General features: G+C 53.6%; 1 protein-coding gene across 1 annotated transcript in view; it reads left to right on the plus strand.

The window, feature by feature from the left end:
* The window catches only part of GRIP2 (glutamate receptor interacting protein 2), a 41,605-nt gene extending 18,473 nt beyond the window's left edge, over nt 1–23,132 (plus strand). Inside the window, exons 12-24 of the mRNA XM_068982044.1 lie at nt 2,851–3,037; nt 3,539–3,684; nt 4,398–4,478; nt 6,457–6,523; nt 6,622–6,767; nt 14,472–14,616; nt 15,549–15,688; nt 16,295–16,474; nt 17,411–17,582; nt 19,466–19,571; nt 20,744–20,887; nt 21,842–21,988; nt 22,974–23,132. Of these exons, the coding sequence (XP_068838145.1) occupies nt 2,851–3,037; nt 3,539–3,684; nt 4,398–4,478; nt 6,457–6,523; nt 6,622–6,767; nt 14,472–14,616; nt 15,549–15,688; nt 16,295–16,474; nt 17,411–17,582; nt 19,466–19,571; nt 20,744–20,887; nt 21,842–21,988; nt 22,974–23,132 (1,820 nt within the window). The remainder of the gene's footprint in view (nt 1–2,850; nt 3,038–3,538; nt 3,685–4,397; nt 4,479–6,456; nt 6,524–6,621; nt 6,768–14,471; nt 14,617–15,548; nt 15,689–16,294; nt 16,475–17,410; nt 17,583–19,465; nt 19,572–20,743; nt 20,888–21,841; nt 21,989–22,973) is intronic.
* Nucleotides 23,133–27,962: the final 4,830 nt, after the last annotated feature.

A 27,962-nucleotide genomic window follows, 5' to 3' on the forward strand; every position in this document is an offset into this window, starting at 1 on the left:
TCTTAGTCTCAGCACATGGGATCTTCTGTTGTGGCACACAGATCCTCTCTCTAGTTGAGGCAGGTGGGCTCAGGAGTTGTGGTGCACAGACCCAGTTGCTCTGCAGCATGTGGGGTCTTGGTTCCCTGACCAAGCATCGAACCCATGTCCCTTGCATCACAAGGCAGAGTCGTAACCACTGGACCACCAGGGAAGTCCCTTAAGTGTTTTTTAAAATGAATAGTAATGAATGATAATGTGGAAGTAGCAAAAAGTCATAAGATTGCCCAGAATTTTTTTCTTTCATATTTATTTATTTGGCTGCTCCAGGTCTTAGTTGCACCATGCGGGATCCAGTTCCCTGACCAGGGATCAAACCCAGGCCCCTTGCACTGAGAGCGCTGAGTCTTAGCCATTGGACCACCAGGGGAAGTCCAGGGCCCTGAATTTTGAAATCTGGCCTGGGAAGAATCTTTCCTTTGTTGACGTAGAGAGTGTTCCCAGCCTCCTTCCATGTGAATTGCTGAGGCCTCCAGGAAGAATGGAGGGTCAAACTGGGCCATTTAGGATTGAACCAAGTGAGGGAAGAGAGAAATATAAGTCAGTTTGGCACTGAAAGGTGCTAAACATGGTTATGAGCTTCCTGGCAGCCAAGGTGAAAAGAGAAACAGAATTCAGAGTCAGGTAGTAAAATTCAACTTTCAGTTCAGTTCAGTTCAGCTCAGTCACTCAGTCGTGTCTGACTCTTTGCGACCCCATGAATCGCAGCATGCCAGGCCTCCCTGTCCATCACCAACTCCTGGAGTTCACTCAAACTCACGTCCATCTAGTCGGTGATGCTATCCAGCCATCTCATCCTCTGTCGTCCCCTTCTCCTCCTGCCCCCAATCCCTCCCAGCATCAGAGTCTTTTCCAATGTGTCAACTCTTTGCATGAGGTGGCCAAAGTACTGGAGTTTCAGCTTTAGCATCATTCCTTCCAAAGAAAGAACACCCAGGGCTGATCTTCAGAATGGACTGGTTGGATCTCCTTGCAGTCCAACTTTACCAACCACCATTGTCACCCACTGAAGCAGCCGGTATGTTGGTGAAAAGATTCAGAAATATTTTTCACAGGCAGGAGCTTATGGAGCCTGGAGACTCTTGGGACCCCCTTACCTGTCTCCTTCCTTGATGATAATGATTAATTAGTTAAATAAAAATTTTTGAACACTTCCAATATTCCAGATACCATTTTTATCATTGGAGATATAATAGTGAAAAAATAATGAATAGGAATATAATAACTCAATATATCCAACAATAAAGTTTGTTACACATATTATAACGTGTGATATATAATAGCATAAAGACTCACTGGAAAAGACTCTGATGCTGGGAAGGACTGGTGGCAGGAGGAGAAGGGGACGACGGAGGATGAGATGGCTAGATGGCATCACCGACTCGATGGACGTGAGTTTGAGTGAACTCCAGGAGTTGGTGATGGATAGGGAGGCCTGGTGTGCTGCGATTTATGGGGTTGCACAGAGTCGGACATGACTGAGCGACTGAACTGAACTGAACTGAAGGAAATAATATATAAAGACACAATGGTATAGCTAATAGAATGACATATAAGTTTTATTTAATAAATGATATCCAATATCCATATTAATAATACAAATGTATTTTATATGTGGAATATAAAATAGAATGTTACATAATATATTAAATAGTTAAACTTGGAGTTATCATATGACACAGAAATTCCACTCTTAAGTAAATACCCAGGAGAAATGAAAACATGTCATATTCACTCCAAAACCTATTTATGAATGTTTATACAGTGTAATTCATAATATCCAAAAGGTGAGAATAACCCAGATGTCCATCAATGGATGAATTTTTAAAAATGTGATATCATCATACAGTGGGATATTAGCCTCAAGAAGGAAGACATTTTGATCTGTGCTACATGGATGAATCCTGAAAACATGCTAAAAAGAAACCACACACAAAAGACCATTTATAGTATGATTCCATTGCTATGAAATGTCCTTAACAGGCAAATCTATAGACATAGAAAGTATGCTTAGGGCTGGGAGAGACAGGAGGATTTGAGTGACTAATGGAAACAGGGTTTCTCTGAGGGATAGAAAATGTTCTAAAATTAATTGAGGGGATGGTTGTACAACTTGATTATACTAAATAATATATTTACTAAAACCCATTGAATTGTACATTCTGTGGGTGAATACTATGGAAGCTGAACTATATCTCAATAAAGCTGTTGCCCCCAAATGGCATAATATATACTATCGCATCTAACAGTAATATAATGTGATATTTGATATATGGTACAGTAATAAAATAAGTCGAAGTGTAACACCACACAGGGCTTCCGCGGTGGCTCAGTGGTAAAGAATCCACCTGCTAATACAGGAGACACGGGTTTGATCCTTGGGCCGGGAAGATCCCCTGGAGAAGGGCATGGAAACCCGTTCCAGTATTGTTGCCTGGGAAATCCCATGGACACAGGAGCCTGGCGGGCTACAGCCGGTGGAGTTGCAAGGAGTAGGACACGACTTAGCGACTGATCCCAGCATAACATCACACAGCATCACAGGACGTCATATCACGGACCCTCGGAGCCTGTTTTATAACATGGCCTTCCAGGAGCTGTCTTCCTGGGTCCTGGCCGCAGCTCTGCCAGGTGGAACCCACGACCCCGAAGTTCAGAATGGGCCGCGACTTGGCCCCGCCCCGAGGCGGGGCGGGCCTCCCACTCACGCGCCCTCTCTGACTCCAGGTGGTCCCGCCGAGGGTGGGTGGGCTCTGGCAGGAAGTAACCCCCGGGACAGTGCCCTGAGTGCCGTGCCCGCCTGCCCCGCAGTGTCGCTGTCCTCCAGCACGGTGGGGCCAGGCGGCCAGATTGTGCACACGGAGACCACGGAGGTTGTGCTCTGCGGAGACCCCCTCAGCGGCTTCGGCCTCCAGCTCCAGGGCGGCATCTTCGCCACCGAGACCTTGTCCTCCCCACCTCTCGTGCGTTTTATCGAGCCCGACAGCCCGGCGGAGAGGTGAGCCTACTGCCCCCTCCCGTGGTCCTGCCACTGTCCGATTCGGGGGTGGACAGCCGGGGAAGTCCAGTCACACGCTTAGGCTGGCTGCACAGGTGTATCTCACCAGCCATCACGGTCCACCCCGTCCCTGGCCTCGTTTTGTAGACGAGGGGTCTGAGGCTTAGAGAAGCTGATTCACCTGCCCAGGGTCACACAGCTTGGGAGTGACCCATGACACGAACCCCAGTGTGGTCTGAAGTCCAAGTCCTGTATAAACATCTCCTGAGGCATGGCGTCATCCCCACGGGGCAGAGAAACTGAGGCCCAGCGAGGGTATCCCTTAGAGCCAGCGTCCCGGGTAAATGGCCTGAGGAGCGGCAGCTGGCGCGGAGCGGGGCGGGGCGCTACCAGCCCCGCCCCGCCCCGCCCCGCCCCGCCCGGGACATGGGCGGGGCCTGGCCCTGCTCCTGCGCCGCCAGTTGCTGGCTTCGAAAGGGGCCGCTTCTCTCTCCGGTTCAGGTGTGGACTGCTGCAGGTAGGGGACCGCGTCCTGGCCATCAACGGCATCGCCACCGAGGACGGGACGATGGAGGAGGCCAACCAGCTGTTGCGGGACGCGGCGCTGGCCCACAAGGTCGTGCTGGAGGTGGAGTTCGACGTGGCCGGTGAGTGGGTACCTGCGGCTTCCTCGTCTCCTTCGCGACTCCCTGCTCCCTCCTTTCTCCACCCTGCGCCCCCCACCTCCCGCCCCGCTTCTTCCCGCGTTTGCAGCGTGTCCCCAGAACGCTGGGAGAAAGGCATTGGGCGGGAGTGAAAGGATTGCACACGCCAGCGTGAATGAGGGTTTTTGCAAGGGAACAGGAGCCGCGGGTGGGGGAGGTGAGGGTTTATGCAAAGATCCCCAAACAACTCGGTTAGAATTCTGGCTCCTGATCTGGACACCGTGTCCTCCTGGACAGGGCCTGTCCTCCTCCGTCCTCAGTTTTCCCCAGTGTAAAAACAGTGTAAAGTGGATAGAATCCTCTATCCCAAGGGGTGTTATTGAGATGCGATGAGATGAAGCTCCTGGAAGCACCACCTGAGGTCTGTCATGTGAGAGGTGCCCTTTAAGTCCTTGCTGGATCCGAATGGCTTGGGCCAGGCTGGGAGGCCCCAGTGGCAGCTGTAGGTTGGGGTACCAGTCCTGACTCTGCTCTGACCCGATGGGTGCTTTTCTGGGACAAATCTGTGCACTGTACCTCAGTTTCTTCTGTGGGTAGAAGAAGCAGGATGGGGTTGTGTTTGGCATCCCTCTCCACTGGACCAGAATGAGTGTGGGGTGCGGACTCCCCGAGGCTGTTTGCTTGAGTCTCCCGGGTTTGTGTCTGTTTGCACCCAGAGTCCGTCATCCCGAGCAGCGGCACCTTCCACGTGAAGCTGCCCAAGAGGCGCGGCGTGGAGCTGGGCATCACCATCAGCTGTGAGTCCCCGTCCTGTGCGCCCTCCAGCCTGCCCTGAGTCCGCCCAGCACGAGGCGGTCAGGGGAAGGTTCTGGGTGGGAGGGGGAGCTGGCTGACCTGGCTACCCTCTGTGTGCAGTGCATGTCCTCAGGCCAGGCTTCTGGAAGCCTCGGTTTTCTTTTCTGCGCAATGAGAGTCTCCTAGCCTATTTAGTCTCCAGGGGTGGTTAAGTGGTTTTGTGAGGCACCAGTCACGTGCCCCAGGTTTGGTTTTCTGTTGCCTCTCTATTCCCAGGGCCCAGGAAAGGCCTGGAACATAGTCAGTGCTTAATTCATGTTTGTCAAAGGGACGAAAGTGAGGGACTGCAGAATGGAAAGAACTAGAATACACAAGCAGAGGAACGGTCACAGACCCTCCCCCAGCCCTCATCTCACTCCGGAAAAGCCGACGTCCTCTGACTTTGTGCGTGCGTGCATGCAAAGTCACGTCAGTCATGTCCAACTCTCTGAGACGCTATGGCCTGTAGACTGCCAGACTCCTCTGTACTTGGGATTCTCCAGGCAAGAATGCTGGAGCGGATTGCTATGCCCATCTCCAGGGGATCTTCCCGACCCAGGGATCAAACCTGCATCTCCTGTGGCTCCTGCATTGCAATTCTTTACTGAGCCCCTGGGGAAGCCCCTTCTGACTTCATCGCCTGCCGTCTCCCCATCACACTCGGGAGGAGCAGCTGACCAGAAGGGCTGGTGCTGCAGGTCCTTTCTGCCCCAGCCCCGCAGTCAGTGGTGGCGGAAGCTGGAGCAGCCAATGGGGAGAAAGTGCTTCCAGCCCAGGGCCGCCAGCTGCAGTTGTGCAGGTTGTACATGACGCAAGGCGCCCATTCAAGGTAGACTTAGATTTTTCTGACATTTTTCTCAACAGACTAATTAGACAGGGCCCCTTTGTCTCATTTGCAAAGATGCTGTTTGGGCCAGAGGGACCGCTTTACACCTGGTCACTCATGGGAAAACCCATTAACCCCACTGGATTCTTTCTGCAGGAAAACTCAGCCATCCATTCTCTTAAATCATGTTCCCTGGGAAATAGCCTCTCCCACAAGGAGTGACGTATGGGGGCCTTATTGAGGCGGGCTCTTAGGATCAACACCTGTGGGCAGAGGAGACTGTCGGACCAGGCATTGGGAGGAGCTAGGCTGCGATGTAGTCAATAGAGGGCTCCCCCAGTCTTCTTTGCTGGGGAGGCTGCGGGAGCTGAGGCTTCCCTGGTGGCTCAGACAGTAAAGAATCTGCCTGCCAATTCAGGAGATTTGGGTTCAATCCCAGTATCAGGAAGATCCCCGGGAGAAGGGAATGGCTACCCAGTCTGGTACTCTTGCCTGGAGAATTCCATGGACAGAAGAGCCTGGTAGGCTACAGTCCATGGGGTCACAAAGAGTCGGACATGACTGAGCGACTAATACTTTCACTTTCTGCGGGAGCTGTCCTGCATAGAGGCTGGGAGCCGGGCCTTGGCACCGCTGAGTGGCCCGGTCGATGGGTGTAGGCATTGTTTTGGGTGAGGCTGCTCCCTCAGCTAAAGGCCATTCCCCAGCAGGATCCTGCTGCAGTGTTCGCAGCCAGCATTCCCTGCAGCGGGCAAGGAAGAACTCAGCTGTTAAGAGTCACTTGGTTCTGGAACCTGGGCCTGTCTGTGTTGCTGGGGACACAGACACCAGCCAGACACAGCCCCTCAGGGAGCTCCATGTGCTGGAGAATGAGCTGAGTGTGGGAGGTGTTGTCCTGCTTCGTCTAGTTCATCTCGGATGTCCCTGTGAACTCTGTGGCCTCATCCCCGTGTTACAGAGGGGAACTGAGGCACAGAGAGGGGAGCTGGTTTGCTCACAGTCCACACAGCCCAGGAGCCATGGGAAGCGGGGCCTGGGGCTCTGAGTCCACACCCAGTCCCTGGGCCCCTGAGGCCGAGGTGGCCAAGGATGGGCTTTTGGCTTGTTTCCCCCAGCGGCCAGCAGGAAGCGAGGGGAGCCCCTGGTCATCTCTGACATCAAGAAAGGCAGTGTGGCACACAGGTAGGGGGGCCCCTGGCAGGGCGGGGGGCTGGCCCATGGGGGTGGGCTGAGCGCCTACATGTGCCCAACTCCTTCATGTCCCCTCCCTGCTCCTGCAGAACCGGCACCCTCGAGCCAGGGGACAAGCTGCTGGCCATTGACAACATCCGCCTGGACAACTGTCCCATGGAGGACGCTGTGCAAATCCTGCGCCAGTGTGAGGACCTGGTGAAGCTAAAGATCCGCAAGGATGAGGACAACTCGGGTGAGGGCCCCAATCCCCACCCGCCCACGCCAATCAGACGGTGCCCAGCTGGCAGTCTGGTGCTCCCTCCAACCAAGGGTGCCACCCAGGGGCTGCTGGTGGAGAGCCCTTGGATGAAGACGTGGGGTGGCCGGGGGGGAAGATGGCAGATGGGTCCCTGTCCCCAGGTCTGGCCTTCTCCAAAGGCCCATGTGAGGTCTGCTAGAGTCTGAGCCAGACTTGGACCTAACAGGCCCTGCCCACAGCTGCTGGGTGCAGATGACTGGGTGTGATGATGAATGGGTGGGGGTGGGGGATGTACCACGGTGTGTGTGGCTGTGAATAAGCTGAGGCTGCAAACTCAGGCACACCTGAGGCTGGACAGGTGACAGAGTACGTGAACTGGGCCGAAGCTGAGAAAAATTATTCAGTCTGCGTAGGCAGAGGAGAAGGAGAGGACTGTGGCCACTGGCGAGAATCTTGTTCAGAAGGGCTGCCACCAACTCCCACCCTGGGCAGGAGGATCACTTGTGGGCAGAGTTCAGAGTTTTTAAGAAAACCGGGAAATCTGGTGTCGTCTTATAGTCAATATCGTCATCACCATCATTATCCTTGTGGTTCTGCGTGGTATGTGAAATCTTTATTATAAAAATGCCGGTTCAGTGTTTGTGCTTACTGAAATGGCTGTTTGGGTGGAATGAAACATTGTTGGAAGCAGAAGATGGCCTCACGTGGTGCGATCTGAAGCCCTCCCATGGGGGAAATGGGTGTGTTCATGGCTGAGGAAATAGGTGGATTAATGACTGACGGAATGTTTGAATTAATGGCTGAGGAAATAGGTGGATTAATAGCATGGAACAATGGGTGTATTCATGGCAGAGTGAACGGCTGCTATAATGGCAGAATGAGTGGCTGAATTCATGGCTGGGAGAACGGGTGGATTAAAGGCATGAAGCGATGAGCATAGCAACGGCTGGAGGAACAGTGGAATGATGCCTGAGAGGAGGGGTGAAGCAATGGAGAGGAAATGGGTGGAGAGGTGGCCTAGGGAATGGCTGTGTTAATGGCATGGCTGCATGGGCGAATTAGCGCCGTGAGAGAATGCGTGAATTAATGACATGAGGGCGGGGGTGACTTGATGGCTGAGGGAATGGCTGAATTAGTGGCTGAAGGAGTCTGTGCCAGAGCTGAGAGAATGGGTGTATGAATGGCAGAGGGAATGGGTGAATTGACAGCTGAGGGAATGTTTGAAACATGGCTGAGGGGGAGTGTGTGACGTCATGGCTGAGGCGGTGGCTCTCTGCTGGCACGAGGGAGTGGGTGGACTGGTCACTAGCAGAGCCTGCTGTGTAGGCATGAGAAAATTGCCGTATTGATGGCTGAGGGAATGGCGAATTAATGGCTGGAGGAATAGGTGAGTTAATGATTCAGGGTTTGGGTAAATTAATGATTGATGAAGTGAAGTGAAGCCACTCAGTCGTGTCTGACTCTTTGCGACCCCGTGGACCGTAGCCCGCCAGGCTCCTCTGTCCATGGGATTTTCCAGGCAAGAGTACTGGAGTGGGTGGCCATTTCCTTCTCCAGGGGATCTTCCCAGCCCAGGGATCGAACCCGGGTCTCCCGCATTATAGACAGACGCTTTACCGTCTGAGCCACCAGGGAAGGCCTGCGGCAGTGCTTGGCGGACGGCTGAATAAGTGGTAGAGAGTTAGTGGCTGAGATGAGGGGTGACTTCGTGGCCGAAGGAGTGGATCCACTACGGGTTTGGCGGTCTGTGGCTAAAGATTGCGATAACAGTGGACTAACGGTTGAGTGAATGGGTTTATAAATGACGTAGGGAATGAGCGTATTCATGGCATGAGGACGTGGGTGAACTGATCACCAGCAAGTCCGGGTGTCAGGCATTAGGGACTTGGTGTATTAGTGGCTGAGGGATTGACTGAATTAATGTCTAGGGAATGGGTGAATTAATGAATGGGTGAGTGGGAATATGTGTATTAATGGAGGAGCTGGTGTATCACAGGCTGTGGAAATGGCTCAGATAATCACTGAGGAATTGGCTGAGTTAATAGCTGCAGGATTGGTTGAATTAATGATGAAGGCGCTGGCTGTATTAATGGCTGAGGGAATAGGGGAACTAGTCACTTAAGGAATCTCTATTGAAATGAAAGAACTGGCATGTTAGGGCTGATGAAATAGGTGGAATAATGGCCAAGGGATTGACTTAATGGCTGATGGAATGGGTGAATTAATGGCTGAGAGAATATGTGCTTAGTGGCTGAGGCTATATTCATGGCTGAGAGAATACGGGATTTACTGGCTGAAGAAACAGTTTAATGGCCAAGAGAATGTGTGAAAATGTCTTGGATTGGCTGAATTAATGGGTGAGAGCTTGCACAGGAGAGAGGTGAGTGTGCCTGATGGAATGAATGAGGTAATGCCTAAGGTAAACGGTGATTGAATGATGGCAGGGCTGGGTGAACTGGGGACTTATGACTGAGCTCAGCAGCAGAAAGAATGGGTGATTTAACAACTTAAGTAAATGGGCTAGTGGCTGAGATAATGGGAAACTAATAGTTGAGAGAACGGTTGAATTAATAGCTGATGGAAAGTTTGTATTAGGCCTGAGGGAATGTGTGAATTAATAGCATGAGGAAATGTGTATGAATGACTGAGGGATTGGTTGGCTGAAGGAATGCCTGAAATATGGCTGAGGGGATGGTTGAATTAATGGATGTAGGAATGTGTGTCCTAATGATGGAGGGAATTCGTGTATCAAAGATTAAGGGAGGCCTCTTGCCTTCGGAGATGGCCCACCCTCTCTATGGAGTGTTTCTGCCAAAGTCACTCGCACTTTTCGAGATGGACCACACCCGGTCTACGGAATGTGTAACTAAATAAACCTACTTCTTACTTGTCAAACAAAAAATAGGCTGAGGGAATGGCTGAATTTATAGCTGAAAGAATGGTTGAGATAATACCTGAGGGAACTGGTGAACGTGAGGTTATGAGGAAAATAATGGTTGAGCAAGTGGGTGAAATAATTCCTGAGGGATTGGGTATATTAGGCCTGGCAGAATTGTTGTATTACTGGCTGAAAGTATGGGTGAATGAATGGCTGAGGGAAGGGTGAATTAGTGGCTGAAGGAATGGGGGAATCAATGGCTTTGGGAATGTGTGGTTTAGAGTGGAGGAAATGGGTGAGATCTTTTTATATGGCCTGAGGACATGGCTCTACTGATGAGTGTGGGAATACATTGATGGCTGAGGGAATGGGTGAATTAGGGCTGAGAGAATGCCTGAATTAATGGCTGATGAATGGGTGAGTTAATGCATGCGGGTATGTGGTATTCTAGATTGAAGGAATTGCTGTGTCAAAGACTGTGGGAATGACAGAAATAATGCCGAGGGACCGCTTGAATTAACGGCTGAGGGAGCGGTGGAGATAACAGCTGGAAGAACGGAAGAACTGAGTTCAGTTCAGTCCCTCCGTCGTGTCTGACTCTCCGCGGCCCCATGGACTGCAGCACGCCAGGCCTCGCTGTCCGTCACCAACTCCTGGAGTTCACCCAAACCCATGTCCATCGAGTCGGTGATGCCATCCAGCCATCTCATCCTCTGTTGTCCCCTTCTCCTCCTGCCCCCAATCCCTCCCAGCACCAGAGTCTTTTCCAGTGAGTCAGCTCTTCGCATGAGGTGGCCAAAGTACTGGAGTTTCAGCTTTAGCATCATTCCTTCCAATGAACACCCAGGGCCGATCTCCTTCAGGATGGACTGGTTGGATCTCCCTGCAGTCCAAGGGACTCTCAAGAGTCTTCTCCAACACCACAGTTCAAAAGCATCAATTCTTCGGCATTCAGCTGCCGGGGTCCAGCCCCGGTGGATCCAGGGTAATTCGAAGTGGGGACGGCGTGGCGAGGAAAAACTTATTTATTTAGAAGTATAAAAGAGAGATTAGGAAAGAATAGTGTAGTAGGAAAATTTAGTGGAGAAAAGATGCTGAATAACTTGGTTTACGTGGAAAACCAATGAAGTTCCAAGACGAGGAACTTGCACCATCTACGTTAGGCCACCGGCGTCCTCTTGAATAGCGGGGAGTGCCCCGCCTTGGGCTCACTCTTGTGTGGATCTTAGAAGCCGGGGCAACTAAGTAGACATGGCAAGCCTCCATGCCCCAGCTGGGAATTCAGCCAGAAAAGAGAGTAAAGAAGACACGGGGGAAACCAGTCTTTCCAGTGACTGGCCCATCCTCTATTGTTGGAAAGGCTTTTTATACCTTTTTTTCTGTACATAGAGATCAGTGGATAATATAAAATTATGTAGCATTAGCAGCCCTGACTCTTAGCGAGACCAGGCTTTTCTCTCTGCATACCTAGTTGTATACACAAGTCTTAGGTGATTTACATCATCTTCTGGCCAGAAGGCCAATTAACATTTTACGGCCCTTTTCTGATAAGGGTTTGTCAACCAGAAGACTGACTTGCCCTAATAATGTTGTTCTTCCCAAAGTCTGGTGCCACGCTCAGAAAGCACTAAGTAAAGTTACATTCTTACATAGCAAAGACACAACAATTTATAACAATGAAAGAAGTGCAGTGATTTATAACAAAGAGAAAGTTAATTAACTCAAAAGTCTAGTGTTGCTAACATCAAAACTACTATATTCCTATTTCTGCATCCTGTTTACATTGATTAATATCCTCCCAGGTACCTAAAAGATAAAGGATATGGAGGCCTGGGGGCAAACATTAACTCAACAAACTCTTCACCAAACTAATTCTTAACTCTAAAAGGCTCTATATCTTTAAGGTGTTTTGAGCTTCGTGCCTCTCACGGTTGGGGGCTGTAAACAACCCACAAATTGTAAAGTCCAGGCAGACCGGTTAAATAGGTTAGAAAGCCATCAAAGGGGTTAAGCCGAGACATTCTTTTTATATGCAGGAGACTGTTAACTGGAGCTCTGAATTAACTCTTTTGGGGATAACCCCCTGTTATGTCAGAAGGGTATAGTATAGCAGACAGGAAACAGACAGGTTTTGGTTTCGGGGTAGATGCTCAGACAGAGGACCCCTCGAGACCTGACTCGCCTTGCCCACCAGGCCTCTCCGCATGACCTTCTCATGGGTGGGATCTCCCGTGCTGGCTCCCAGCACTCAGCCTTCTTCACAGTCCAACTCTCACATCCATACATGCCCACTGGAAAAACCATAGCCTTGACTAGACAGACCTTTCTTGACAAAGTAATGTCTCTGCTTTTGAATATGCTATCTAGGTTGGTCATAACTTTCCTTCCAAGGAATAGCGTCTTTTAATTTCATGGCTGCAATCACCATCTGCAGTGATTTTGGAGCCCAGAAAAATAAAGTCTGACACTTTATTTTCCTCACAGCCATATGACATTAATTCACCAATTCCTTCAGCTGTTATTCCAACCATTCCCTCAGCCATTAATACAACCATTCTTTCATCCATTGATATATCCATTCCCTCATGCCATGGATTCGCACATTTCCCCATCACTAATATACCAAAGCCTTTGACTGTGTGGATCACAATAATCTATGGAAAATTCTGAAAGAGATGGGAATACCAGACCACCTAACCTGCCTCTCGAGAAACCTATATGCAGGTCAGGAAGCAACAGTTAGAACTGGACGTGGAACAACAGACTGGTTCCAAATAGGAAAAGGAGTACATCAAGGCTATATATTGTCACCCTGCTTATTTAACTTATATGCAGAGTACATCATGAGAAACGCTGGGCTGGAAGAAGCACAAGCTGGAATCAAGATTGCTGGGAGAAATATGAATAATCTCAGATATGCAGATATCACCACCCTTATGGCAGAAAGTGAAGAGGAACTAAAAAGCCTCTTGATGAAAGAGGAGAGCGAAAAAGTTGGCTTAAAGCTCAACATTCAGAAAACTAAGATCATGGCATCTGGTCCCATCGCTCCATGGCAAATAGATGGGGAAACAGTGGAAACAGTGGCTGACTTTATTTTTGTGGGCCCCAAAATCACTGCAGATGGTGATTGCAGCCATGAAATTAAGACGCTTACTACTTGAAGGGAAAGTTATGACCAACCTAGACAGCATATTGAAAAGCAGAGACATTACTTTGTCAACAAAGGTCCGTCTAGTCAAGGCTATGGTTTTTCCAATGGTTATGTATGGATGTGAGAGTTGGACTATAAAGAAAGCTGAGCACCAAAGAATGATGCTTTTGAACTGTGGTGCTGGAGAAGACTCTTGAGAGTCCCTTGGACTGCAAGGAGATTCAACTTGTCCATCCTAAAGGAAATCAGTCCTGAATATTCATTGGAAGGACTGATGCTGAAGCTGAAACTCCAGTACTTTGGCCACCTGATGCAAAGAGCTGACTCATTTGCAAAGACCCTGATGCTGGGAAAGATTGAGGGCAGGAGGAGAAGGGGATGACAGAGGATAAGATGGCTGGATGGCTCACCAACTCAATGGACATGGGTTTGGGTGAACTCCGAGAGTTGGTGATGGACAGGGAGGCCTGGCGTGCTGCAATTCATGGGGTCGCAAAGAGTTGGACATGACTGAGTAACTGAACTGAACTGATACAGGTAAATTCATGGCTGAGGGTATAAGGAATGACTGAGGCAATGAGTGAATTAAAGGTTCAGGTATTAGCTGAGTTAATAACTGAGGAATTCCTGATTTAATAGCTGAGGGAATGGGTGAATTAATGGAGGCACTTGACTCCATTAATGACTGAGGAAATGGTGTATTGAAGGCTGAGGGAATGGCTGAATTAGGTGCTGATGCCTGGAAAATCCCATGGATGGAGGAGCCTGGTGACCTGCAGACCATGGGATCGCTAAGAGTCGGACACGACTGAGCGACTTCACTTTCACTTTTCAGTTTCATGCATTGGAGAAGGAAATGGCAACCCACTCCAGTGTTCTTGCCTGGAGAATCCCAGGGACGGGAGAACCTGGTGGGCTGCCGTCTCTGGGGTCACACAAAGTCGGACATGACTGATGTGACTTAGCAGGAGCAGCAGAATGAGTGTATAGTGCCCAAAGGAATAGGTCCAGTAATTTTTGTGGGAAAAGGTGAATTAATGGCTGAGCAACTGGGTACACTTATCGCTAAGTGGATGAGCGTATTAAAGCTGGGGGAATTGGTGTATTAATGTTTGAAGGCGTAGCGAGCTAATGGCTGACTGGGTGAATTCATGGCTCAGTTCCTGGCTGAGTTAGTAGCTGAAGGAATGCCTGATTTAATAGCTAAGGAAAAGGGTGAGTTACTGGAGGCATGATGGGTGAATTAATGGCCGTAGGAATTGTATATTAATGACTGAGGGAATGGTGTATTCAAGGCTGAGGGAGTATTGGTGAGTTAACGGTGTGGAATGGATTAATTGATGGCTGAGGGAATGCCTGAAGTAATGGCTTAGAGAATGGCTGAATTAACACAAGGAAAGACTGAAGGAATAGGTATATTAAGGGAATAAGGGGATGGGTGTATTAGTGACTGAGGGAATGTGTGTATTAATGGCAGAGGAATTGGGTGTACTAGTGGTTTAGGGAATGGGTAACTTTATTTTGACTGAGGGAGTAGGGGTGTATTAATGGAAGTGTATGATGAGTGTGGTGCATTAAAGCTTTGTGGGGTTCTGGGCGTGCCCATTCCTATGCCCCAGCCCCCGATACATGCCCCCAACCTCTGATGCATACCCACCCTCCACAGATGAACAGGAGACCACAGGTGCCATCAGCTACACGGTGGAGCTGAAACGCTACGGGGGCCCCCTGGGCATCACCATCTCAGGCACAGAGGAGCCTTTCGATCCCATTGTCATCTCGGGCCTCACCAAGCGTGGCCTGGCTGAGAGGTGAGCCAGGGCTCTGTGGGCACACACGGGTGAGCCAGGGACCCCATAGGGCAGGAGCTGAGCTTTGGGGTCAGTCAAAACTGGCTCTTAGCTTTGTTCCAGTATCGATGGTCTGGGGCCTGTCCTATCCCTCTCTGAACCTCAGTTCCTTAGATGGGGGCTAGCCCCTGGCAGCCATCCCGATTTCAGGTAAGTGCTGGATAAATCCCTCCCAGGCAGCTCAGTGGGTAAAGAATCTGCCTGCAATCCAGGAGACGCAGGATGCCATCCAACCGTCTCACCCTCTGTCGTCCCTTTCTCCTCCTGCCCTCAGTCTTTCCCAGCATCAGGGTCTTTTCAGGTGAGTCAGCTCTTCGCATCAGGTGACCAAAGTATTGGAGTTCCAGCTTCAGCATCAGTCCTTCCGATGAATATTCAGGACTGATTTCCTTTAGGATGGACAAGTTGAATCTCCTTGCAGTCCAAGGGATTCTCAAGAGTCTTCTCCAACACCACAGTTCAAAAGCATCAATTCTCCAGCGCTCAGCTTGAAAAGACCACATTAGTATTTGGTAGCTAGTTTCTTGCCTGGAGAATCCCATGGACGGAGGAGCTTGGTGGGCTACAGTCCACAGGCCACAAAGAGTCGGACACGACTGAGCGACTTTTCACTTTCACTTCACAAGTGACATTGCAAACATCCTCAGAATTCATGATGAACACTGGTTCCAGAACCTAACTTTGGAGTTGAGCTGGAACAATCCCCTCCCAGATGAAAGACTCAACGCCTCTATTAACACAATCACACTGGCTTTTTTTTTTTAAATCCCCCACAGGTGGGTTTACCTGGGGTCATCCTGGCTTGTGCTTTGGGTTTCCTGAGTTCCCGGAGGGCAGGCCCCCACCACTTCAAGTCTCTAACTCCCGTCCTCTACCCTGTGCCCCCTCCCCAGGACTGGCGCCATCCACGTCGGGGACCGTATCCTGGCCATCAACAGCGTTAGCCTCAAGGGCCGGCCACTGAGCGAGGCCATCCACCTCCTGCAGGTGGCTGGCGAGACCGTCACCCTGAAGATCAAGAAGCAGCTAGACCGTGAGCCTCACCCCGCACCCTGGGGGCCATCCAGCCCACCTAGGGAGAGAGATCCCTGGGGCACTGTGGCCCGCTTCAAGGGCCCAGCCTCATAAGATGGCTGCTCACCCCGTGGAGGTGGGAGGGTCCCGGGGACAATGAGGAGCCGAGGCTCGGAGTGATGCGCCCGAGGTCACACAGCCACTGTGCAGCTCTGTGGGCCTGAGCCATGCTCTTCATCACCTCCCGCCTCGGCCTCCTGCCTCTTAAGGAGCCTGCTTGTTTTCCCTTGTGGCTGTCACTTATACATCCCTCAGTTTCCCCTGTGTTTATCCCCCGTGCTTTGGTAGGGAGTGGACACGAGTCCAGACTTTGGGGCTCTCCTTTGAATCTGGGCTCCATTGTTGCCCAACATGTGACCTTGGGTGTGTGGTGCAGCTTTCCCAAAGCCTCACTGTTCCCATCTGTGAAATGGGTGTGCCCACCAGCCTGCCTCCCACCTCACATGTCCACTTGGTCACCCAGGGGCCTGTGATTCCCCAAACCAGGCCGAAGCAGGGAAACAGACGGACATCTGTGTCTCCAAGGTCGGAAGCCAGTGGCGGTGACACCCGCTCTTCCTCCCAGGCCCCCTCGCACCCCGCAAGTCGGGCAGCCTCAGCGAAGCCAGTGACGCGGATGAAGACCCGCCAGAGGCGCTGAAAGGTGGTCTGCTGGCGGCCCGATCCTCACCTACCGTGCCCAGCGTGGACAGCGCCGTGGAGTCCTGGGGCAGCTCGGCCACAGACGGTGGCTTTGGGGGCCCAGGTAACGCCTCGGGCCCCTGGACAAGCACGGTACTGTCTCTGGGCCTTTGCAGGGCCGTGCCCTCCCCCTGCCCCGCCTCCTTCCTCCTCTGCTGGCTCCATCCCTTAGGGACACTTCCTCATGGCAGAGCTGATCGGGCCCGGTCAGCCATTCTGACGGCCCCTCACCCTCAGAGCGGGGACCGCAGGCCTTCCTGGACTTTGATTGGCATCCGTGGCACAAAGCTGCCCATTCAGATCTCCCCCATGAGGCTTGAGACTAAGGGGTCTGGCTTCTGCCTCCTCCCTTCCCAGCCCAATGGCTGGCACGCAGCAAGTGTTCAGTGCTGATTATATCCCATCAAAGACAGGAAGGCAGAAAGCCCCCTGCTATCCCTCCTATGAGACCCACTTGGGAGGCCACCCCCCAGGACACGTGCCCCCCTGCCCACTGCAAGTGGAGACCCATGGGCGGCCTTGGGGGACATCTGAATCTTGTGATCTCTGTGACCCAGAACTGCAGGGGCCTCCCCAAGGCCCAGCTCAGGGAGAAGTGGGGTGAGGCCTCGAGGTAGTCTCAGGGGCCCTTGGCCCTGGTCACCCCTCACTGCGTGTCTGTCCGCTGTGTTTGAGCTTCCCCATCTGCAGCCCTGGGTCAGCGTCACCCCACAGGGCAGGACCTTCAGGGCAGGGGGAAGGGGATGGTTAAGAGTGGACCCCTTCTCAGGCAGGGCTTGGCCACGCTGAGCCCCATGGAGCTGGGACAGGGTCCTGGAGGTCTGGCATTCACTCTGCTGATGGTCACGGGGTTCTAGGGTAGGGGCCTGGGTGGTCCAGCAAGCCCAGAGGAGGGAAAGACCTCTCCCAGGCCACCCCGCCAGGCTGGAGGTGGGCAGGAAGGAGGGCCAGCGGGGCACATGGAGAGGATGTTCGACGCCCTCTCTCTCCCCCCGGCCAGGTTCCTACACTCCACAGGCAGCAGCTCGGGCCGTGACCCCCCAGGAGTGGCGGTCCAGCCGGCTGAGAAGCAGTCCCCCCCTGACCGAGCCCCGGAGGACGAGCTATACCCCAGGCCCTGCCGATGAGAGCTTCCCCGAGGAGGAGGAGGAGGACTGGGAGCCGCCCACTAGGTCTGTGGGGGGTGGGGGGCACCCCAGGGGAGGAGCAGGCTCGCCCTCTCGGCTGGGATGGGCTTAGGGAGCTGGCCCCTGTGCCTGGGCGGTGGGTGTGATGGATGAGTCTCATGTGGCCCCCAGGAGAGGCACCTCCCGGGAGAGGAGAGCAAGCGTGGAGCAGGGCCGTCTCCATTTCAGGAGGCCCAGGTCGGGGGCAGGGAGGCAGCCTGGTTGACTCCCCCACCTCACTCTGTGTCTGGTGATCCGCTCTTCTCAGAACCTGAGACGTTGAATCCGGACCCTCCCGACTTGGCCCAGATGGCAGTGGCCCCCCAGGGTGGCTGTGGTCACGAGCGCCAGCCCTGGGCTGTGGGTGTGATGGTGTTTGTGGCAGGGTCTTTGGGGGAATTCAGCTGCCCACTGCTCCTGCGAGGAGCGATCCCAGGGAGTCCCAGCTGCCCTCTTCCCACCTCCGTGCTTTCGACCCGGCCGTGCCTGCTGCCGAGAGTGCCGTCCCCTCCCCTTTCTGGGCCGACGCCTGCTTATCCATCAGACCAGGCTCAAGGTCCCCTCCCCGCGGCAGGCTTCCCTGAGTCTCGTAAGGAAGAGGCCTGCGTCCCTCTGCTGAAACCCATGGCCGTGCACATGAGCCTGCTGGTGGCTCTGGCCACCTTGGGTCTCCCTGTTAATGACCTGGCTGTCGAGTCTTCTACGTGGCACCGCTAACTCAGCCTGGCACCCAGTAGCTTCATGCACACACGCCGTGAGGTCAGGGCCCTCACCTTAGTCCCCTCCCCTGCACCCAGGAGAGGGCCTGGCTCGGCGCACCTGTAGCATGGACCTGCACCCAGGAGAGGGCCTGGCTCGGCGCGCCTGTAGCATGGACCTACACTCAGGAGAGGGCCTGGCTCGGCGCGCCTGTAGCATGGACCTGCACCCAGGAGAGGGCCTGGTTCGGCGTGTCTGTAGCATGGACCTGCACTCAGGAGAGGGCCTGGCTCGGCGCGCCTGTAGCATGGACCTGCACCCAGCAGAGGGCCTGGCTCGCTGCGCCTGTAGCATGGACCTGCACCCAGCAGAGGGCCTGGCTCAGCGCATCTGTAGAATGGACTTGAACGCAGCGCACGGCCTTCAGTCTCCGTCTTCTCATCTCTGAAATGGGAAGGCAAGGGGGCCGCCCCTTTTGTATCATCGTCCTGGCGGCTCCCCAGGAGATGAAAGCCTGGGTGCCTTCTGGAGAGAGAGAGAGTGCTTTGCACACCACGGCACACTTGATAACGGCTGGGGCTGTGTCAATAGCGAAGGGCGTTGCAGGCAGTGAAGCAGGAAACTGTGGCTTGTTGAGTTCTGATGGGGCCCGAGTCTAGAGCCGAGAAGGGGCCTGACCTCCTGTGATAGAAATCGCGGGGGCGGCCCTTTCCCCAGCCCAGACCCTCCATCCTCATCCATCCGTGTCCACGCCGGCTCCAGCTGCGTCTGTCACTGTCCTGTGACGCCTTGTGTCTGGGCGGGGAGGGGAGGCCAGGGGCTGTCCTCCGGGGCTGCACCATGGATCTCCTCTCTTGTCTGTCTCTCTGTCCGTCTGTCTGTCCGTCTGTCTCTCTCCCCAGGCGTCCTGTGTCACCGCTCTCCGCCCCGTCTCATCTGCCCCCGTTCTAGCCGCTCACCGCCAGTCCCGGTGGCCCCTCACTGCGTCTCCCCCCCATTCTGTGTCACCAGCCACTGCCCTGGGGCCCCAGCACTGCCGCCGAGGACACCTGCCTTCCAGCCCGCCCGCCTGCCCACCCTCTGGCCCCCCCTGAGCCCAGCGCAGGGTCCCCAGGGCCTGGAAGACGCCTCAGACCCCTGCCCGCCTGCCCGCCCCTGGGAGTTGACGCTCTCTGGTTCCTACGTTGCAGCCCAGCCCCTGGCCCCAGCCGCGAGGAGGGTTTCTGGCGCACGTTCGGGGAGGCCCTCGAAGACCTGGAGTCGTGCGGTCAGTCGGAGCTGCTGAGGGAGCTGGAGGTGCGTGTGCCCGTGGGAGGCAGCACGGTGGTGGCACTGTGCTCCCGTGCAGTGTGTGCGAATGCACGCACTGGCCTCCTCCGGGGGAAGGCGCTGCACACACACGATGGACACATGTGCGACCGGGCATGTGCAGCTGTGAGCATGTTTGGAGCATGTGTGTGCATGCGTGTAAGCATGCTCAGGCATGCACAGTGCAGCATGTTGTCACAACACGTGTCCGGGTGTGCACATGTCGATGCAGAAGGGCAGTTGTGTGTGTGTGTGCGCGTGTGTGTGTGTGTGTGTGTGTGTGTGCGCAGTACAGTGGTGTGACATGGCTGTGAGCGTGCCCAGGGGAAGCTTCTGGATGTCAGCATCGGTAACAGCAGGCAGTGCGGGGCTGGGAGGTGAGCGTGGCTGCAGTGAGGTCTGCGTCCCCCATGCTGGGGCAGGCTGCGAGGGAGACGCAGGCGGGGTCCTCACGGGTCGCTCCTGGAGCGCCTGCCCGCTCCGAGATCAGTGATCTGCACTCTGTGTCTGTGCCTCGTGCCGTGCTTTGGCTCCTTGGATTTTTGATTGAGCTTTTTTTTCGCTGTTAGTCTTGCCAAGTGCTTGGCTCATCAGAGTCAAGTTTCAGGTTTATGCGCTCTTGCTCACGTCCCATTGGTGTTTTGTCTAACCCTTTTGCACACTTTGCTTCTGTATCCCTTCCTTCTACTTTACTTGTGTTTTAAGTCCTGATACTTTTCCTGGTTTCTCAACTCCTTAATTTTCAGTCTTTCTTGCTTCCTAACATTTAAAGATACGGATTTACCTGTAAGCCCTTGCCTGACTGCATCCCATAAACTTCAAGTTGTGGTGCTTTTAAGGTCTATTCAATTCCTAATATTTAAAAAATTTCCATTGTGATTTCTACTGAAGCCCTTTAATTACACTTCTAGAAGCGGGGTGTTTGGTTTTGGAACTGCATATGTTTGGTTTCATTTTTTGACGCCAACTTTAAAACCTGTTCACACTGGGTTGTGAAAGTGCATTCGATTTGATCCTAACTCTTGGGAGTTTTTGTAAGACTTCTTTCTTGGTGGCCAAGGATATGATCAGCTTTAGTAACTGTTTTGGATACGCTTGCCAAAGTTTGCTGATGGCAGACAGAGCGGGAAGCGTCTGAGTGGAGGGCTGTGTCCCCTCAGGCATCCATCATGACAGGAACCGTGCAGAGCGTGGCCCTGGAGGGCAGGCCTGGCCACGGGCCCTGGAGGAGGAGCCGGGAGCTACGAGCCTCCCCCGAAGAGACACGGGAGCTGCTGCTGCCAACGCCCGTGGAGATGCACAAGGTGGGTGCTGGGGCTCGGGGTGTGCGGGAGGCCAGGGCGCATGTCCTGATGCGGCCCCAGGGGGACCCCACTCCTCTCCAGGCTTCATTCTCCTCCACCAGTAAAACACAAGATTAGGGAGAAGGGAGAGTTTTCCCAAACTCCTGCCATTTGGGTGCACACACACACACACACACACACACTTGTGATGCTTTTCTTTAAGTGGACTCACTTTTATCCCACTTAAGTGATTGTGTGTGTGAGTGTATACAGTATGTAAGCTTGTCGTGTGTGTGTGTAGATACATGTGTGGCAGTGGTGGCTTTATCGCTCAGTCGAGTCCAACTCTCTATGACCCCATGGACTGTAGCCCGCCAGGCTCCTCTGTCCGTGGCATTCCCCAGGCAAGAATACTGGAGTGGGTTGCCACTTCCTATTCCAGGGGATCTTCCCGACCCAGGAATCGAAACAGCGTCTCTTGCGTCTCCTGCATTGGCAGGCGGATTCATTACCACTAGCGTCTCCAGGGAAGCCCATATCTGTGTATGCATGCATGTATATCACTACTTAAAGGAAAGGCCAGCATTTTTGTCAACTAGGCTACAGTCTAGGAAAATAAAATACACAGGAGGAAAGAAACCTCTCGCCCCGTAATCGCCTTCAGAGGGTTCTGAGCTCTTTGGTGGGCAGGGCAATGGGAAGTGTCAGAGGCTGGGAGTGCACATGGCACCCTGTGGAGACGTTGTTCTGGTATGGAAGTGGGAAGACTGGAAAGGAATGTAAGGGAACTCTGTTCCTGTGGCTTCCGCGGTGACTGAGTGCTGCAGACTGAGGGGCCCCAGAGGTTGGGGGGGGGCATCCAGGTGGGCTGGGGCTGAGTCTGAGAGGCATCTGATGCCAACCCAAGGGACTCGGGCCCCTGTGGGATGCTGGGGGAAGGTCAGGGCTCCAGAGGCCCCCTCCTCTGGCTCCCAGGTGACGCTGCACAAGGACCCCGTACGGAGTGACTTCGGTTTCAGCGTCTCAGACGGCCTCCTGGAGAAGGGCGTCTACGTCCACAGCGTGCGCCCTGATGGGCCAGCCCAGCGAGGGGGTCTCCGGCCCTTTGACCGGGTTCTCCAGGTAACGCCGGGGTCTGGCTTTGATGGAGTGGTCTTCCCTAAACCCAGGGTGGGGAGAAAGTCCAACGTCTACCCTGGCTGAGTGGCCTTGGGCAGGTGGCTTCCCGTCTCTGAGAGCCAGCTGCTTCATCTGAGAGAAGGGGCTGACCGCACAGTTATATCAGTGAGGTTAGGCTAAGTTATGCTGCGGTAACAAACAAGCCCACATCCCAGTGGTTTTTAAGTACTGCTTGCCTGAAATATTTCTATTTTAGTTTTGGCTGTGCTCGCTGTTGGTGGCTGTGCTCAGGCTTTCCCTAGTGGGGGCGCATGGACTTCTCACTGCCGTGGCTTCTCTCGTTGCAGAGCCCAGGCTGTAGGATATGCTGGTGGCTTCAGTAGCTGGAGCACGCAGGCTCAGTAGCCGGAGCACGCAGGCTCAGTAGCCGGAGCACACTGGCTCAGTAGCCGGAGCACGCTGGCTTAGTTGCCCTGTGGCATGTGGGATCTTCCTGGACCGGGGATTGAACCCAGGTCCCCTGCATCAGCGGGCAGATTCTTAGCCACTGGACCAACAGAGAAGTCACCAGATCTCAGTGATTTAACGCACATGGGCATTTGTTTGTCACCTCTCCTATACGTCCACCGCGGGTCTTATTCCACCTGGGCTCAGGGAGGGTCCACCCTCTAGGAAGTGCCCCAGACTCCATGGCAACTCAGTCATGCGATCTCACAGCAAGGGAGTCTGGGAAATGTGAGTGGGCACCCCCTTGCTCATGCCCCTGCTGGGCAGGAGGCTCAGCGTGTGGTCTGCTTGTGATGTTAACAAACAGAGAGAAGGTGCAGGTGTTGGAGGGTGAAGAGAGTTCAATGGGAGTGCCCGCCTCTGTGTCAGTGTGCAGAACGACACGTGTCCAGGCCGGGCAGGGTCTGTGTGTTGGGAAGTCCTCACCCGCTTGAGCCCAGGCTGAGTGGGCGCTGTCTGCCCCGTGGGTGTGCTTGCGCAGGTCAACCACATCCGCACGCGGGACCTTGACTGCTGCCTGGCCGTGCCGCTCCTGGCCGACGCGGGCGATGTCGTGGAGCTGATCGTCAGCCGCAACCCGCTGGCCCAGACCAGCCGGTCCCCGCGAGCGCCCGGCCCCAGCGGCCCACGGATGCTCTGAAGTCGGCCCGTGACCTGGACATCCAGGAAGATCCTGGCTCCCACACCTGCAGCCAGACTGGAGATGTGGCCACCCGCTCGTCCGTCTGTCATCGGGCAGGCTCGGATCGGACTTTGTCCTCCAGATCTGTGGAGGCAGGGGTCTGGGCCTGTTCCAGTGACATTGAGGTCTTTCTCCAACTGGGCCTCTGAGATGTGCCAGGGTGGGGCGGGGCACCCAATAGAAGTGAAGGCAGGTCGCTCAGCCAGGAGTGAAGGGGCTACTCCAGGTCCCTGCAGGGCCCCTGGGAAGAGCATCCAGTGTGGGCACAGCTCAGCGCCACGCAGGGAGCGATCGCCCAGCAGAGCTGTGGAGCCGAGTGACTTCAGGGCAGGAGTGAACTCCCTGTCTCAGGAGGTGAGCAAGAGGAGCTGATCCCAGCTGCGTGGTCACAGGCGGGGATGTGCAGCTTCTCAGGGATGGTTAGTTTCCCCTCAGGGGAGCATCTAGGGTGAGGCTGCGAGCTACTTGATCTGGACGGCCTCCCGCCAGGAAAGACGGAACGGGGCCAACCCCCTTCTCTCCAGAATCTGGGTCCAGGGCTCACCGGCACATCCTCCCATGCCGCACTTAGCAGACTTGGAGCCGGGGCATCTCAAATCCCAGGCCCTCTGAGCAGTTCTTCCATTTCTGAGACTGGTCGAAGCCTCTGTGACTTGCGATCGCATTTCTGGGCCCGCTGGGTGACCTTTCACAAAGCAGGCTTCAGGCTGTCCATCTCTCCCGCTGCTTTCATTGGACACATGGCCATTGCTCCGTACGAGTGCACCCTTCTCAGCCCAGGCCCCTCAGGGCGAGAGGGAATCGTTTTCGGACCGAAGACCCAGGGGTGTTCCCTTCACCTGCTGTGACTGTGAAGATGGGGAACCTTGGAAGCAGGATGCATGTGAGGGGATCCAGCTCCTCACCAGGTCAGCGGAGGAGGGGACAGAAGCAGATGGAGAGACTGGAGGGGCGGGGGGAGACAGGCCATTCCTCCTCACTCCTGGGGGCGACAGTGTCCAAAGGGGTTGTGGAGGGAAGCTGATTCTTGCTTGAAAATCTGGAGGCACCAGCATCGCTTAAGATGGTTTTCCTCATGTTCCGCTACCTTTGGGTTTGGAGAAGGGCCCGGGACATCTACCTGGAGGTCAGGGCGGGGGCCCCCGCCTCACCCCGGGGATGGAGGTGGGCAAAAAGCATTTAGCCAGTTCCCCGGCCGGGCTTGGACCCTGCCCAGCTCTTAACAGGGTCCCAGGAAAACAGAGGCGCCACCCTCCCGCACCTTCCACCTCGCACCCCTGTGTCCCCAGAATAACGCTCTTCCCCTCAAGGGGCTTGGTGAGGACCCCAGAGCTGTGTTGTTTGCGCGCTGGGTCACTGCGCGTTGCCGTGTGCCCCATCCGGGCTGACCCCTCTGCACGATTAGGGTGGGGATGGTCTCAGAGCCAGCTCTGCCTGCTGGAGGAAGACGCGCCCTGAACCCGGCCAGCACCCCCATCCTTGGGCCGAGGCCTCCGCCTCTCCCCCAGACGTCTGTCGCTGGGCCCCGGGGGTGAGCCTCCTGGCTGCGGCCGGCCTTCTCATATGCAATATTCCTCTGTCTTCTCACGGGGCCTGGTCACCCCAGAATCGACGTTTCCTGACACCCGTCTCCCGGCGAGCGTCCTGCCTGCCTATGCATTTTCAGTACAGCCCCCCGCGACGTGCCCCGCCCACCCCCTAAAAGCTGTATTTTTCTCTGGCTGAGATTAGAGCGTATTCCTTGTAAAGTATTTTTCTACAAGGGGTTTTCTTAGGGCTCTTGGGAAGCACAACATGACAAGCGGCGCCAAATTGTAAAGGCCATTTGGGGTCTGTCTGGGGACACGTGTACAGACCTCTCCCCCGCAAGTTGCAATGACTTGGGGGTTGGGTGGGAGATTGCTGCTGGGGTGATTTTTTAAAAAAATAAAACTATTTACAGCCACCTGGATTAGGGTGTCTGCTTTAAAAAAATAAATCATTGGCTTGCGATACCTCTCCCAATTACTGATGATGTTTTTCACAACATGAGGGAAAGTAATTGTTAAAATTTTTATGGAACCACAAAAGACCCAGAATTGCAAAAAGCAATCCCAAAGAGAAAGAACGTACAACAAGGCATAAGCCTCCCAAACTTTACACAGCACTGCAAAGCTACGGTCATCAAAGCAGCATGCCCCTGTCGTAGAATGGACATATTGATCCGTAGAAGGGAATACAGGGCTCACAGATAAACCCACAAGCATCTCATCAATTAATCTTTGACAAAGGAGACAAAAATATACAGGAAAAGATACTGTAGTCCTGATACTTTTACACACTAAAGCTGTTCTGGGCAACACCCATGAGTAGCCTTTCTTTACACCTCCTGTGCTTACTGGGGGAGCTAGAGCCTTAGGGGATGTGCTCTTCATGAAGAACGCGCCTGAGCAAAGAACTACCGGCCTGCGTCTCACCACTCATGCCCCCTTAAGATTCAACCCGAGACAAAACAAACATCCCAAGCCTTGAAAAAACAGCCTCCTCAGTGGCCGGTGATTCATAGAAGGGGTAACTTGGAGCGGGGAGGCTGAGGTGGGGACCTTACACCAGGGCACGCAGAGGCTATGTGAGGTTTTTTAAACCCCTGGCCAGAAGGCCCGCCGTCGCTCAGGGGTACCAGGCTTGCTTTAGCTGTAGGACAGTCTACCTAGATCTGGAGACTGCGGTCGTATCGGGAGCAAAACAGATGTGTTCCAGGAGCAAAGTGGGGCTCGGTTACAAGCCCACGCACGCCAGGCCTCTCAGCCCCAGAGCAGTTCAGCCACGGGACCCAAGCTGGCTCAGGCTCCAGGGACGTAATACCAAGCAGCCCAAGACAAGGAGGACAGAGCGTTCTGCAAGGCCTTTTCTTTTATTACTCTTTTTTCCAGTTCCATTTTTACGACATGTTGGAGTCTAGTTGGTTTACACTGTCGTTTGTGTTCGATGTACAGCAGCTTGACTCGACGTATCGGCTCGGTTCAGTCGCTCAGTTGTGTCCTGCTCTTTGCAACCCCACGGACTGCAGCACGCCAGGCCTCCCGGTCCATCACTGTCTCCCGGAGTTCACTCAAACTCACATCCATCGAGTCGGTGATGCCATCCAGCCATCTCATCCTCTGTCGTCCCCTTCTCCTCCTGCCTTCAGTCTTTCCCAGCATCAGGGTCTTTTCCAGTGAGTCAGTTCTTTGCATCAGGTGGCCAAAGGATTGGAGTTTCAGCTTCAGCATCAGTCCTTCCAGTGAATATTCAGGACTGATTTGCTTTAGGATGGACTGGTTTGCTCTCCTTGGTTTATACATAGAGCATATCTCTGCACTTTCGGATTCTTTTGCTGTTGAGAATTCCAGAAGTTTGAGAGCGTTCCATGTGCTGAATCTCAGGCCCTTCTATATTATCTGTCACACACACACACACACACACACACATATATTTCTGTGTATATTAATCCAGGCCTCCTCAATCTCAGGCCCTTCTATATTATCTGTCACACACACACACACACACACATATTTCTGTGCATGTCAATCCAGGCCTCCTCAATCTCAGGCCCTTCTATATTATCTGTCACACACACACACACACACACATATTTCTGTGCATGTCAATCCAGGCCTCCTCAATCTCAGGCCCTTCTATATTATCTGTCACACACACACACACACACACATATTTCTGTGCATGTCAATCCAGGCCTCCTCAATCTCAGGCCCTTCTATATTATCTGTCACACACACACACACACACACATATTTCTGTGCATGTCAATCCAGGCCTCCTCAATCTCAGGCCCTTCTATATTATCTGTCACACACACACACACACATATATTTCTGTGTATATTAATCCAGGCCTCCTCAATCTCAGGCCCTTCTATATTATCTGTTACACACACACACGCACACATATATTTCTGTGTATATTAATCCAGGCCTCCTCAATCTCAGGCCCTTCTATATTATCTGTCACACACACACACACACACACACACACACACACACACACACACACATATTTCTGTGCATGTCAATCCAGGCCTCCTCCCTTGCCGCCGCACCGTCTCCTCCGCTTCTGTAAGCCTACTTCTCTGGCTGAAGTCTCTGAGCCACTCTGTCGTTTGCAAAGCTGGTCTCTTCCGTCTATGCCCCAACCCCATCCACGTGTGATAGCGAGTCTTCCTGGGCCTCCTCTTAAAGTGGCTCAGTTGGTGGAGGGTCTCCGTGGGTGCACCCCTGTTCCTGCCAGTGGCGCATCTCATCCCTTTTCTGGCTCACAGTGCGCCGTCTATTTCTAGCACAGCTTCCTTTCCCACTCGTTTCCGGGTGGACAGTCTGCTGGTTGCTGTGCGTGGGCGCAGGGAAACGGTGCCGCCATGAAGGCTGGGGTGCGTTCTTTTCCAGTTGGAGCTTTCTCTGGATGTACATCCAGGGGAGAAAATGGCAGATCAGGGGCCTGTTCTGCTGTAAGCGTGATGTCAGAGAGCGTTTTACGGTGGCGCTTCGCAATATACATTCCCAACAACAGTGTAGGTGGGCTCCTTTCCTCCTTGGTCGCTCCAGCAGTTACTGTGCGTAGACTTAGTGAATGGACCTCCTGCTTGGAGGAGTGGCCCCCTCTTTTGTAGGTTTGCTCAGCATTCTCCTAAATATTAGGGATCTTGAGCATCTTGGGGTATGGATTCTTTACTTATTTCTCTGTCTACCACCAGTGTGAGTACAATTACCTCTTCAAATTGACTTCCTGAAAGTCAGCTGAGATTCAGTTTTT

This window comes from Capricornis sumatraensis, chromosome 10, assembly GCF_032405125.1.
Source record: "Capricornis sumatraensis isolate serow.1 chromosome 10, serow.2, whole genome shotgun sequence".
NCBI classification, from domain to species: Eukaryota; Metazoa; Chordata; class Mammalia; order Artiodactyla; family Bovidae; genus Capricornis; species Capricornis sumatraensis.